Source organism: Barbatula barbatula, assembly GCF_947034865.1.
Source record: "Barbatula barbatula genome assembly, chromosome: 3".
NCBI lineage: Eukaryota > Metazoa > Chordata > Actinopteri > Cypriniformes > Nemacheilidae > Barbatula > Barbatula barbatula.
In genome coordinates this window covers 15,247,623-15,263,064 of record NC_136764.1, presented here as the reverse complement: position 1 = coordinate 15,263,064, position 15,442 = coordinate 15,247,623, and the positions used below count along the sequence as shown (strand labels likewise).

The 15,442-nt window shown below is 37.2% G+C and overlaps 1 protein-coding gene across 1 annotated transcript in view; it reads left to right on the top strand.

Annotated features, from left to right (window-relative positions):
• tmtopsa (teleost multiple tissue opsin a) overlaps positions 1–15,442 on the top strand; it is a gene marked incomplete at its 5' end in the record, with an annotated part of 36,798 nt that overhangs the window by 2,056 nt on the left and 19,300 nt on the right. Inside the window, one exon of the mRNA XM_079453121.1 lies at positions 1,085–1,413. Coding sequence (XP_079309247.1) covers positions 1,085–1,413 — 329 coding nt within the window. The remainder of the gene's footprint in view (positions 1–1,084; positions 1,414–15,442) is intronic.

Here is a 15,442-nt window from a genome sequence, read left to right as displayed (position 1 = left end):
ATCAGATTTTATTGCTTTGTTTTGGGGAAAATGCCAGAATATTACATTTCGAACAATCTTCAGCACTGCTTGAAATCTTATGTAATTTCTCAAATTTATCTCCTCTAAGATGCTGAATGCACAATTTGTCATTACAATCAAAAAGGCTTCATGTCTCGTAAAATATGTGTGGTCGTTGGTTTCTTCCAGATTCGCCTGTCCAGAATGAAGCTGTATGTAATTCAAGCAAATAGAGAACCTATGATAATGTTACTGATGATACTGGTAATAATGGTTAAACTGTTAATAATATTTAATAGTAATAGTAAAATGAATACTAATCCAGCCACTGAAATAATTTTTCCTCAACACTCAACGTTCACAATTCCATAAGATAAACTGTACAGTATGCGTTAAACTCAAACATTTTCCAGGTGCATTATTTGTTACACGGGACATTTTCTTGCAAACTCCAACATGTATTTAGTTTCCATTTAGCCTTAAGGTGTCACATATCCATGTTACATCATTTGACAGTCCAATGCATCTAAAGACCAATAGGTCCTCCCTAGAGTTTCAGAGTTGAGTTATTTGGATCAGCAATGAGACTGCCAAAGGATTCGATTTCAGTCATGGAGACACTGCGGTCCTATACTGGTGGGTGCTTAATTTCAGTTTGTGTATTACACCCTCATAGCCATAAAGTTAGATGAATTCAATATCACAGCCAGTCTGAGTTTTCCCCACAAACACATGGAGTGATGTTAGTGTCACGATGGACGCAGAAACCTTTGATGTTTAATTGCTTCAGAAACATCAAAACATCTATGATCTGCAATGATGGACATTCAAATCAAAGTGTACCACTACTCAAATGCACCGTGTTATAGTGTTTTTACAGAACAATTGATTACTTAATTGACTCATACATTGCTTAAGTCAATGTATACGTGACTGTCTGTAATCCTACATGAATATCAAAGCTCTGACTTTCATTAGACCATCTCGAATTGTAAACATACATTTCAATTTCATCATCTGGTTTTATTAATATGCTTAAGAGACCTCATATCGTAACATGATGAAATATGCTTATCCTCTGAAGGCATTGTATCCCTCATCTCGCTGGCCGTGCTGTCGTTCGAACGCTACTGCACGATGATGGGCCCCACGGAAGCTGATGCCACCAACTTCAGGAAGGTGGCAGGTGGAGTGATGATATCCTGGGTCTACTCTTTGATCTGGACTCTGCCTCCTCTCTTTGGCTGGAGCCGCTACGGACCCGAAGGCCCTGGTACCACCTGCTCTGTGGACTGGACCACCAAGACGGCCAATAATATCTCTTACATCATTTGCCTCTTTATTTTCTGCCTGATTGTCCCGTTTCTGGTCATAGTCGTCTGCTATGGTAAGCTGCTGCATATCATTAAACAGGTGAGTAAAACGGACACGTTGTCCACTGCTGTTTTTGTGTTTGTCCTTGGTTGTGAAGTATTTGATTAAGGTCAGAATATTTGTCATTTTGTCATTTAGCAGCTGTTTACAATGCACTCACTGCAGGGATCATCCTGAGGTTCTGTTCCTTGTGCAAGGGCACAAGGCTTGTAGGGGATTGCAGTGACTGTCTGGCAGGAGATGCTATCCAAGGTTCAAATTCAAGTTGAGCTTAATTGTCATTCCACTACATGCGAGTACATACAGTGGAAAGAAATGTCGTGCCTCACAGGACCACAGTGCTACAGAAGTTAAAACATACAACAATGAAGTAAAACACTATAAGCCTATACATAACTAACCTACTGACAGATTATGACCTTAGGTTATACGACATACAACAATGAAGTAAAACACTCTAAACCTGTATATAACTAACCTACTTACTTATGACCATAAATATACCATAATATACCATATAGCATAAATATAGCATACTATACCATAAACCATAAATATTCTACATATAAAAGTTATCCTATGCATAGAATCTTTTTAAACTATACGAATGCTTCACATAAATACTGTACATGTGCAAAGAGAAACATCGTAAATCAAGCAGCTGGCTGGGGAACAGCGTAAGATGATTGTAGTGAATGAGCATGTAAAGATACATATATTTGAGTCTTTTGTGGGATTATGTACACACAGAAGTGTGTGAAAAGTGTCTGGTGCAAATAGAGGAGATAATCATGTTTCAGTAGGTAAGGGTTTGTGTGGGGATTCAGGGATACAGCTCACGTCACTTTCCACTGCAGTTTAGTACCTATTCAAAGTGGGTGGGGTCATAGTTGCGCCGCCTCTCCATAGCATCATCGTAAACGCTACACAAACAAACGCACAACACAGGAGTAATGGAGCATATCAATGGGGGATGGCAGCAAAAATAAATACTAGGGTAAGCTAATCTTGCATTTAGCATTGTGTTAAGGGACTCAGTTTCTATATTACTATCACAAAGCATATAATGAAATGCCTATATTACATATTAAAATGTATTCTTGTGTTGCAAATCCAATGACGCTGGTAATGATTTTCTTTGCCCAATGTTCCAAATCAGTGATCTGTGTGTAAACACATCACATTTTGGTATCGGTTCGGTACACTTGGAACATATACCGAAGTGGTACTAAAAAAGTTACTAGGTACTGTACACAGTGGAAAACCCCCCAAAAGCAGTGCATTACTATGGAGTGGAAATCATTTTTATTAAACCAAAGACATATTCAATAATTCCATGCTGGAACATCTTTTCTTTAGGTTGATGGCATTTATTGATGGTTGATTGCACAAAAAATCTGGATACATTTCATAAAGTGCTTTATCGTGGCCCCCAGTTTGAGAACCGCTGTTCTTCCTCTCTCTACTATTTTCATAATCTTCTTTTATAATGGTTTGTCTAGTTTACTGAAGGCTCTGAACTTCGATGCGACCGAAAGTCTTTGCATTCACTTTACCAGTGCGTCTTAAAAGCCGCTGTCATTCTGACACAGATGAGGACAGTTTGAAATAACTGCCTTCACAAACGGCAACATGCATAACAACCCATTTGAGTGCTTTTATTTATTTATTTATTTATTTATTTGTTTGTTTGTTTATTTATTTATTTGTGTGCTTTCATTTTGTCTCCGGATACAAATGAAGCAGTACCTCATTGCAAAGCATGCTCTTATAAAGCTGGCAATGTTGAATTTCTAATTTCATTAAAGTAATGTATTTGACTGTACAGTGTGTCAAGAGCAAAGTCGATTGATCTGCTTTACACTTGACATCTAATATGTTCTCTGGCTTATCACAGATAAACAATCAATTATGTAAGAGGTAGGAGGAGGAGAAGTTGTTTTTGTTGGCTCAAGTGAGTCATCTCCTAGATCTCTCTCTGATACATGTTTGGCAAATCAGTGCTAGCTTTAAGAACTTCGATGTTAAATGTTTAGTAGTTGCAAACATATTTTGATTATAAAGTTTTTGGATGACTGTGATACAAAGTTGCTACTACTGTTGTTATTTATTTATGTTGGCTGGTTATGTTGGGTTTATAGTGTTGAAATGTGCAAAGTGGGCTGTGTTAGATGTGCTAGAAATATTAGGTAAAAATACATTACATACTTTAGTGAGGTCATTTAACTCTTGTTACGTTTGTTTGAAACCACACCTTGATAAAACAGGTATCTCTCTATTTGTGTCTCTCTCACCCTTTCTTTTTCTCAATGAGCAGAAGTGGGCTGTTGTCAGCTTTATCTCTAGCTTATACCTCTGATGTTTGTTTTTTCTCTTGCCAGATATAGAGGAGATAGAGGTCTAACCACAGATCGCTGCCTCTTATGGGAAAATGAAATACAAGCTGTAAACCAGGGGTGTCCAAAGTTTTTTTGGTGAGGGCCAAATACAGAAAAATAAGCAAAGGCCCGGGCCACACACAAGAGGTGACATATTGACACATGATTACTGTATGTATTTCTAACTCACCTATAATGTGAAGAACATTGCTCTCAGTGGGAGCAGTGATGCTGTCCTTTGGATTAAAGGATGGCTGGGATGTCAGGAGAAAGTTTGGTGGTTGAGACACGAAGGACTTCACAGAGATGGCTATCAGTCATTCTGGATCTCAGTCTGCTTTTGTTCTGATTTAACAGAGAAAATGTTTGTTCACATATGTATGTTGAGCCGAACAGGCTCATCATTCTTTTTGCGTGGCGTCTCATCAGAGGAAACTTGGCATGAATGATCCAAACTCTGATAGAAGTCAGGGAGGGAGAGAAGCTGATGTTGACTCTTCAGAGAATCATCACATTGCATTTCAATCAGTTCTAACTGCAGACTCTCCTCCAATTCTTCTGTATCCACCAGGAAGGGGGTCGAGAACAGCTTGATTTGTTTTTCAATGACAGAAAAATCTTGAAAACGCTGGGAAAACGAGAGATGTAATTACAGAAGCATATTTCTCCTTTTTAGCAGAAAGGTCTGCCTTTGGAAAAGCAGACTTGATTTCAGACAGCGCAGGGAAGTGTGCAGCATTAAAGCTTCGTAGTTGTGTCTCAAACAGGCGGAGCTTTACACAGAAGGCTTTCATGTGCGCATACAGGTGTGACACCAGCTGTTCTTTGCCTTGTAGGTTCTTGTTCAGTATATTCAGATGATGAGTACAGATGATGATGATGAGATGAACTAAAAATGTCAGGTCTGCCAGCCACAGAGGGTCACTCAGTTTATGAAGAGGTCGGCCCTTCTCTTTCAAAAAACTTGTCGATTTCTGATCTCAGCAAATAAAACCGCTGCAGCACAGAGCCACGGCTGAGCCTGCGCACATCAGAGTGGTAGAGTACATCCCCGTATTCAGCATCCACGTCAGATAAGAAAGCTTGAAATTCCCTGTGGTACAGTCCTCTAGCTCGAATTATGTTGACAGTTTTTACAACAGTGTTCATCACATCGCCCAGCTGGACAGTCTTGGCACACAGTGCTTCTTGGTGGATTATACAGTGCATCCTAACAGCCTCACCTCCGCTCTCTTTTACCTTGACGCACACCATGGATGCCATTCCTTTGCGCTCACCCGTCATGGCCGGAGCTCCATCCGTTGTTACTCCACAGAGCTTGTCCCATTTAAGCCCCATCTTTTCAACTGCCTCTGACACAGCGTCAAAAATATTTCCACCCGTCGTTGTGCCTTTTAGGCTCATCATATCAAGCAGCTCCTCCGTACAGCAAAAATTATCATCGACTCCCCGCAAAAAAATTAAAAGCTGTACGGTATCTCATTCTATCGAGTAAAAATCATAGTCTGAGAACGGTTTGCCATGCTGGGCAATAAGTTGTGCGACTTCATAGCTTGCTGCTGTGGCGTTTTCCTGTATTTTGTTAGCACGAAAAAAAAAACTGTTGTTGAGCTTGCAGGCTAGCTCCCATTTGCTTGAATTTCTGTGCTCGTTCGGCACCTGTGTACGATGCGTAGCTCTGATGCTTGGTCGCATAGTGCCGACGGACAATATACTCTTCCATCACGGCAACATCTTCATTGCAAATCAAACAGACACACTTTCCGTTGATTTCTTTAAAGAAATATTAATTTTCCCACCGTGTTTGAAATCTTCTACACTCACTTGCTATCTTGCGTTTCTTCGGTGCTGCCATTTCTGGTGACTCGTGGTAAATATTTTTCTTTGCTTAATTTTGTTTAGTGGAGAAGCACCTTTTCTGTGACTGGCACTAGACTTCATCTAGTGTTGAAACTGAGAAGTGCAACAGAGTTGAGCTCAAGCGCCATGTGCGGGCCATATTCAATTATATTTTCAGAATTTGCTGCTCTCATCCATATTTCAACACAAATCCTAACCACAGATGTCCAATAGCTGATTAAATATGCTTTGCAAACCGTAAACTTTAAATTTGAAAGTGGACATAAAATGATCTCCACTGCTGAATGTTTATATCAACTGCTGCATCAGGTTCAGATTCTGTTATATGTGCGCTTGACAGAACTGCCAATTATTACATCTGCAACAGTCTGGGAAACATAGCCAAGATGATGCGCATTAGTGTTGTTTATTAGAACTTGTAGACAGGATATGACAGTACTCAGAGTCTGGCCTCAGGCACTGGATGTGTTTGAGGGCCTGTGGAGAGTCTGGACAGGCTGGTCTGGATATTATCACGCCTGCTGCTGCTGCGTGGATTTCATGGCCTGTGCAGCGCTATGCCTCAGGCACAGGCTACTCACACGTGGATATATAAATCCATACACGCTTTTACAGCCCGAAGACTGACACGGTAACCTAAAGGGCAAAAACGTAGCATGCAAAGAGAAAGCATAACAATATAACAGGATCTCTTGCAGGTAATCATCTACAGAAAACCAATACGGTTTGTGACTTAAATGTTTTCATGGGATTGCATTTAATGAGATATGAACTGCACAAATATTACTGCGGTTCCAACGGTGAAGTTTTATACCTGATTCAAAGGGGAAAAGTGTAATAGATGCCGGCCCTATCAAGCTTCACACACACGGTTTTGTTTCACATTTCTCTGATCGGCAGGAACAACTTGTAACTGGCCTCCTTTGAAGCCCAAGGCATATTTTTTCACAGATTGCTGTACTGTTCGCACTAATCCGAGGGCAATGAAGTACAGTGGAGGTGTATGTATGTGTGTGGTATATTATTCATGCTTGAGGGACATAACAGCCTTGTATTAGCGTAGATTGTATCTGGCACATTGCCATGAACCAGATATCATGTGCAAACCACTAGTATGCAGAACTGGCTATTTTTTGTTCTCCTGGCTGTGAATGGCATTTCATATAAAGGGTTTTGTATTATTTAATATAACAAATGAAATATAAATAGCTTAAACCTTGATATATTAATGTTTTATTATAATGAACACATGACTACATTAAAACGTTACATTTATGTAAATAATACGTGATCATAATAATACCCATAAAAAATATCTCCCAGCGTTATAAAATACCATGGCAATTTGCATTTCATTATACGCAAGACCTGGACTAATCATAACTAAAGTTCATGGGGAATAACACCCTGCAATCTTTGGGCACTTTAGGTTTACAGAAAAGCAGCTTTTCTATTCATTCGGTGTGTAATTGTATGTAATTAAAATGTTCCCATATGGTGTGGGCAGGTTAAACTGACACACAGATAGCAAAGATACATGGTTCCCCTGCACTGGAATTCGTACATGGATTCTTTTGAAACTACTGTGACATCTGAAGTAGCGGTTGTGTCAGAAATGCTTCTTCTATTCAATTTGAGGAGCATCTTAGATTGCTGACAGGTGGAACATTCTGTGATCTGTCCAATCAATAAAGTCAGTCTACCAGACCTGTAATTTACATTTAATTATGTTGCGTCTCACTTTTTGTTGTTTTTCAGTCATATTTTCTGTCATTAGGCTTAACTCCGTCATAATTTTCTCTGATTTGATTAATCAGATTGTGATGTATCAGAAAGGCAATGTAATTGTGGGTTATTACAAAAAAGTTTATATTTAGATACTTTTCTTGTGGAAATGCTCAGATTTGTTTAGAATCAGTAGATTTATATAAAAGTAAGAAAGAAAATGCAGTCCTAGCTTTATTAAGATAAAACATTCAACAAGCAGACAAATTGCATTTGGACATCATATCTCATTTAAGAAAACCCCACAAAATTCCCAGAAGCTATTTTGAACAAGGAATGTTTAATTTATTTTCTCTTGTACTATATGAGAACCTATATTTTTGACATTAAAATGATCTGTAATTACCATCATTGCACATAGAATTAAATCTGGCCGGTGTGAAGATGAAATGATTTTGTGAAATAAGGTGCTACTGCCATAAGGAAAAATAGTTTTAATTATTGGTTACCTTTATACCCAGCCGTTTCCATGTTGTTGTTTTTGTTCAATTTAAATCTTTTGTTTCTAATAGCTGCAAAATTTTGATTTATTGACTGGTGCATAGCAGCAGCTTCTATTTATATTTCTATATGCCCACACAGAAACTTCATTGTGAGGCCTTTCAGCTGGTGTTTGGTCACAGCAAGGTCAGGTGTCGGCTAGTTGAATCTTAGTCTTTTGAACAGGATGCATAGATGTTTCCTTTACAAAAACACAAGATTAGTGAGCGTGCTGTTTCTCATTAATCTTCATGATGTCTTAGGTTAAGACAGATTTTAATGGTTTCGTTTCTGGTGTGTCTGGTGTTCGAGGAAGTTTTATGTTCATGTACTCTTTGAAAGTGATGAATGTAAATGGGTTTAGTTTTATGTCTGTAATGAATAGACACAGGCACACATTCCTTTTCTAGTCCTAATTAATTAAAGAGATTACATTGTCATTGATCTTTTGAGATAAAAGAGCTTGACATACTGTTAAAATTTTCTAAAATTAAGAAAACTTAGTGCATACTCAGATTTAGCCCGGTTTCTCTCAACTGTTCCTGAGAACATTCCTATCAGTTTAAAAATGGGCAGTTATAATATATAAATATATAATTACATATAATAATAAAAATAAGATACAAAATAATAACATGAACACATGGCCATCTATATTTACCAGTCAGGGTGAAAACAAATACTGTAATATGGGATGAATAGTCCCGAATACCCGAAGTATTAAAGATAAGGATTAAGTAGAACAGTAAGCTGTGTGAAAGTGAAATCTTTGCTGAAACCTGTAGAACTGTTTCTGTGCCTAGTTCTGTGTATTTCTTATTAATCTGTCAATGCAAACTCTGTGATTTACCTGTATTGTTAGTAGCTTATTGTTTTTATTATATCAATTAACCATGGCTAAACAAGGGTTTTACAGTGTGTAATAATAAGATATACTGTACAGTATGATAAGTCATTTAATCTATTCTGCAGTCATCAAAACCATTATACAGGCCTAGCATGATAGTAAATTTGTTCATGTGGTGTTCAAATAAATCCTTAATCTGGAGGATATTCCAGAAATTGCCAAAACCAAAACTGAGATGCTGTGCTAAGATCTGTAAAAGTTTTCATATGAGGTCTGAGAGCCTGATGATTATGTCAAGCAGTTCTCACCATCTGTGCCTCTATCATCCAGATGCAAGCTCCTTCCTGTGATGATCCACCAATAGTTTTAGACTTTGCTGTTATGGTGACACAATCGATTCTTTTGTTGTAATTGAATTGCAATGAGGTCAGTGAACTCAAGGGGTATAACAGTAACACGTGCTGAGGCTTAAGTTCAGTGAGCATTACACAAATCCACTGACCTTAATTTACCTTATAAATCCCTCAATTAACAGGAATCCTCTACATCGCAAGATCTTTCATGCAGAGGAGTTGAATGGAGCCGCTGATTGTAATTTGATGTTAATCTTGCATCTGATCATCATATGAGTCCCTCGGCTTGTGCCAGCAATTTGTGAAATTAGTCACTGATGCCTTTCTAATTCGTTTAGGTCTGCAACACTTTGAAGAACGTCTCGTTCTTTTACAAGCACTGTCCAAAAAATAACTATGATCAGAGAAAGTGTTGAACAACCTCTATACGGTCACTTATGTTTTAAGGGATGTTATGGTTCCTGTAATTATCAGAGTGGGACTTGAAATTGTCGTACATGGCTCCACAATTAAATACTCCTGCTCCTCCCTCAGGGAGTATAAATCCCCATTCATCTTACGGAGGAATCATGGCATTGTTAAATGTTTTATCTCGACCCACTTTCTCATGCACTTATATAGATGGATATTAATTCTAGGGTCTAGATCTTTCAAGTTCTTGTTAATCTCATTATTGACCTGACACGTTTGTCTACCCTCTGTTCTCTTTAGTGCTGAGTGTAGCATTGGGGAGATAGTAAGTTACTTAAAGCTAAACTACTTAGTAGTACAATTTCTTAAATTAGCATCATCGCTATTAACTTAATCAGATTTTTTTTACAAAGTGATTTAATGGATTACTGTGGATTTAATTCAATCAACACTTTGTAATTCAATTAAGTTTCCGAATTTGAATCAATTGACAGCTCTCTTGTTAATATCACATTTTATGTACATAACATTTACTACTTTTGAATTGAAGTAGTGTGGCTAACACATTTAAAGCAATAACAAAACTACAGTTTAACTACTTTATATTATGAAAAGTATGACAAGCTACAGTTTTAAACTCTCTGTGGAAAATGCTGATATAGTCATTTTGTAAAAGGTAAAGCAATGAATTACTAAATGAACTTATCTAAATAAGTTAAAATTGACAGCATGCAGAATAACTATAATATCCTTGTTAAATGCTCTTTTTGCCTGTTAAGTCAGTTTAATCCTTTTTTTACTATTTAGTGAAAACATTGTTAATATCATATCATCATCATATACAGTACAGGAAAGCAATAAGCCCCAAGATGCAGTTGGTTACCGGGGTATTTTAACGGCTTAGAACTCGTCTCAACCAATCAGAATCAAGGACCAGAACTGATCGTTTTATAATATGCAACTTTAAATATATGTTTATTGTACTCCATTATTTACTCACCTGTATGTCGTATTTGCTTTTAACAAGCTGCTACAAAGTTATGTTGTGTCCTACAAATTATTCAGCGGCACCCAGAAAGCACAAGTAAAGAATAAGTCAGCCACAATGTTGAATATGATTATAGTCAGTTACTAATCAAAGGCATAAGTGCATTTGTTTCATTTATAAGAGCAGTGGAATTACATTCACTGTCACACCTGCTGCATCCTCATGACATTAAAGTGCTTTTTGCAGATTCCTAAGAATTCACTGATTACCATGAGAGCAGAACTAAGTATGTAAGTGAATCATAACTGACTGATACACAATGCATCCATTTGTGTTTTAGGACAACTGTAATTCAAAGGCTAAAAAGGTTTAATTCAAAACACGATGTAGCTGTCATCCCTAATTATTTATGTTATGTTCTGCATGTCATCTCTGTCACGATGAAAATGGTAAAAATGATCACAAAGAAAATAATCTGTCACATTTAAAATAGAAAATACCTGATGTTCAAAAGTCTAGTAAGTTTTGTCTCTGAAAAGTTGTCATCAAAGGACTCAAAACATCACTGATTTGGATAGAATACGTAGTGTGTTCATCTATGATTGCCTTGGGTGTTATAGGACCTGCAGAAATAATACAACAATCTAAGCGTTTAGTCTTATCAATGATATTTTTTCTAGTGGAAATAAGTGTGCATTGAAATGATAAATGCATACAAATTACCCTGCCTTTGGACGTCTTTGTAAGTAGATATCCAAATTACAGCATTAAATTAAGTGCATCTGCATTTATTTCCCACCACCGGTCATTTGAAATGTTTATTTGAAATCTTCCACCACATACAGCCTATTTATGGCTGAAAATCGAATATTGCAGTATTTTCAAATAGAATGCCTGAAAAGCTGTGTTTGACTTTCCATGCCTCGCCATGCAGATCCCCAAGGGTTTTAATGTGGCCCATTAATTCATGTACACATGGAGAGATGCTGAGATGTGGAGGGATGAAGAAATAGCGTGCTTGTCTTTTAAGACCAAGTGGAGCTGGAAGACCAATTGCTGAAGGGAAGCCTGATGTGCTGGTGACAAGAGGTCCTGACAGGGTGAAGGAGCCCTGTGTCAGCTAACATGCAAAGACGTGCAATCCATCACGTTTAGTCCAAAAAGATGAGATTGGCAGCAAGTGCATGTGGAGCCTTAGTAGTCACAGAGTAAACGGAGTCAACTCTGTTTCTTTTTCTTGCTCTTTTCATCCCTCTTTGAGTCAAAGCAAATGTTTGGCTTTGATACGCAGCATAAGGCAAATGTTTATAATAAAATCTAAGCGAATAAAAGCAAAGCGTTCAAGTTTGCAGGTATATACGGGTGAATTCATGAGCGTGAGGAAATGTCAAAAGAATTTGACTTGGAATGGGCACCATCTCTCTAGTTTGACAGATGGTCTCATGGATTGATTCAGCACACTGATATTGCAGTTCAAACAAACAGGTCTCAGATGATGGGAGCAATGGGTTTAGCTTTCCTTGAACAAACAGTAGTATGTCACTTTAGCTCTGCTCAGTCAACACTTGTCTTTGCTAGACCATACGAAGCCAGCGAACAGAATAGGAGTCAAATTCAGACAAATTTGGGATGAGATAGAGATTTTAGATTTTAAATAGTCTAAAGCCAGCACATCTGGCTGTTTGGACAGCCGCTACTGAGCTAATGGATTTAATCGGACTAGGTGTTATAATCCCACTATTAAAGCAGTTGAATTGTGCTGAAATCTTGGGTTTATGTTCTTTGTTCTATTTATATAGTCCTGAATGCAAATTTTGACTCTACATACATCTTTTAATATAATCAACTCAGTTTTGAGTTGCTCTCTGTATGGCAGTATTTGGTTCATAATTCTGGCCTAATGAAAACTCTGAGGACAACCTTGTACCTATACTGTAAAAAAATTCAAGTTGTTGCAACTAATTATTTAGTAACTAGTTCCACACATTAAAAAGTATGTTTGCTCAATTAGTTTTATTGTACATCTTTAAAGAAATGTTTAAAGTTTTGGCATTAATTATGTGTCTTATGTTATTTAAGGTTTAGAATTTGATTATAACTTCACAAAAAGGACAAAGGAACACATAATCGCCTTTAATTTAAATAATCGGCATTAAGTCAAGTATACGCAGATACATTGTAGATGAAACGGAACAGTCACATGCCAGAAGCAGTGCCTCAATGAACCATTTGGCAACCTGTTATAGAAAGAATACGAATTTTAGACCCTTAACATGACTCACCCCTTCCTGAAAAACACCATTTGGAACTATCCCGTTTCAAAACGCATGATCTTATCATAGATGGGTGTTATTACTTTTGTACACACACCACTGTTCCAACATCAATTAAATGTTGGATTAAAATCAATTAAAAAAATCAATTAAAGGTATTATTGCAGCCAAACAGACTAAAGTTTACACCTGCAGAGGATCCAGCAGGACATGTTTAAACACTAACTGCAAGGACTTCCCTTACAAAAAGGTTCATTCTGATAAGAATAGTTAAGCAAAGCTAAAGTATCAGGCCAGGTGCATGCGTCCGATGAAACGTAGTAAGAACCAGTAGTAAGATACTTGTATGTGTGATATTTCAAACTATTGTGGACTAAATTGGCCCACTTTATAGTTTATAAGTACTTAAAGTATAAGTACATAAAGTAGACAGACGCTGTAGAGTTGATAAATTATTTAGTTGCAGAATTCAGTATTATAACTGAGTTTGCTCACTGAAAGTAAGTCTCTCAAGATTCTTATAAAATATGGTATTGGGTCTTCACAGTTGTCCCATAACGTTATTAAAGCAGTCATTTTTATTTTGTTAAATTTTGAATGCGTTTCCACTTAATGGCCAGTTTTCTATGTATTGAATAGGAGGCAGCTTTCTTTGCAAGCTAAGTTGTTAATATTTTACTAACAGAATTTTGAGGTCATTTTATCTTTTAATGTAGAAGCCAGAGCTCTGTTGTTTTTTTAGTCCCTCACAACTTAAGTTTCATGTTTTTTATGTCCTGTCCAGTCAGACTCATTGATGCCAGTTAACTGTTAATATTGGTAGCCTAGTTGTTTAGTCTGATAACGAAAGGATATAAGGTTTATACCACAGGACTGATGATTCATGAAAAAATACTTTGGTGCCTTTAAGCAAGGCACCTCATCTCTGATTACTTCAGGAGAGTTGTTGTTGTAAGAAGTGTACTGCAAGTTTTAGAGCCCAGTACGGGTCTTAAATCCCTGGCCGGAGCCTGGACCTGCCTGACAAGTTTATTAGTTTCTCAGTCCGAGTCCACCTGGAGCCCGATTTATTTTGGATCCCATTACTACTGTTGCAGCCAGTCGTTTTGGTTTTTAATGGCAAAGTAGTTATATATAAAATTATTAATTAACTTTATTAAGTTAATTTAGAAACAAATTTGGAGCATTTTTTTGTTTGGTAAAATAAAACTTTTAGTTTTTTTAAAGAGACAACCAATTGGCTAGCACCTGATGGTTAGGTGACTTGATCAATTTAGTCTATCAAATCAACACATGGCTTGCCTGCAATAAAATCAATTTAAATAAAGAAAAAAACTCAACAATTTAAGCATATCATAATGTTAATTTAAACGTTTATTATCACCACAACAGTAAAAGGGCACTTTTTTTATAAACTGAGGTGTTCTGCTGCTTCCAGAGGCGAACAACATGCTGAAAACAACCGAAAACGTGTTAAATCTAACCAATTTAAAATTTAAATAATAATAATAATAACAACATGCAACAACGTTTTACCTTACAATTTCTAAAGAAAAAAGTCTTATCTCAAACAGAAAACGAGTCAGCCTCCGAACACGGGTACAGCCACAAGAACAATCTCTTAAAGAACATTGTGTAAAAAAGGACAGCATCCACAGTGGAAAGTTTCAGTCCAGTCCACCTTTTTTCTACAACTCGTCCTGCTGCACTGAAGGAACGCTTGTGAGCTATGACGTAAAAATTGTTTAGGGTCGTAAATAAGCGTAAATGCAGGGCTCTAGCAAGTATTTAAATAACTAATTCGCAGCATAGCACTTTTAAAAAAAGCTTTGGTGGAACATTCAACATCTGTGGTGTTGCAGAGAAATTTCTGCACAGTTTATACACAAAGGTTAACCCTGTTTGATTTGCCATCTTATTCCAAATAATCCCAAACACATTGCAGTTCAATTCTGCATCTCAATCGGACACCGTTTGGCTATTTCAACACACCTGGTGCATGCTAAATGTCCCTCCATCACCTTTTATACAATCCAGTCATTTTCTGAGCTAGAATGAATTTGACAGGGTTGTGCTTTTTCCCATTAGTCATTTCACTGGTACCTAATAATACACTAACTGATGAAACTATAAATTCCATTATCCACTACATTGATTCTTACAAATGTGATGTGTGTTTTTTCCCACACCAGTCTATTTAGCTAGCTAGCATCCCATGACTGTTACACAATACATATTTATGAGGGACTTAGCAGTACAGTTTGTGTGCTTGAGATAAGAAGAAAATCATCTGGGCTGTGTTTACCGAAACCTTATTATTGCTGCGTTGTTCTTAAGTTATACCTTAAGCTGTACCTTATCGCCATTGTATAAAATTAAACTGCAGCGATAAAGCAAATTTTGGGGCTAAATCAAAGACGGCGCCATCCTTGGAGCATTTTAGTTCATTTAATCAGTGAAAACCTGGCTACAATTTATGCTGCAGTTATTATTTTATTTAACCTGCCACGGCAGCAAATTCTGCAGCTTTTGGATCTTGTTGGTCTAACTTTGTCAAGACAAACTCAACGGAGCAGCCCCCAAATTCAGCTGTAGGTGTTTTTCCTGCTATAGCTGTTGATTATATGTTACGCGTTTTGCACTTTGCGCTTTTATTGAGTAAATAATGACACTTGAGCAACATATATCATGAA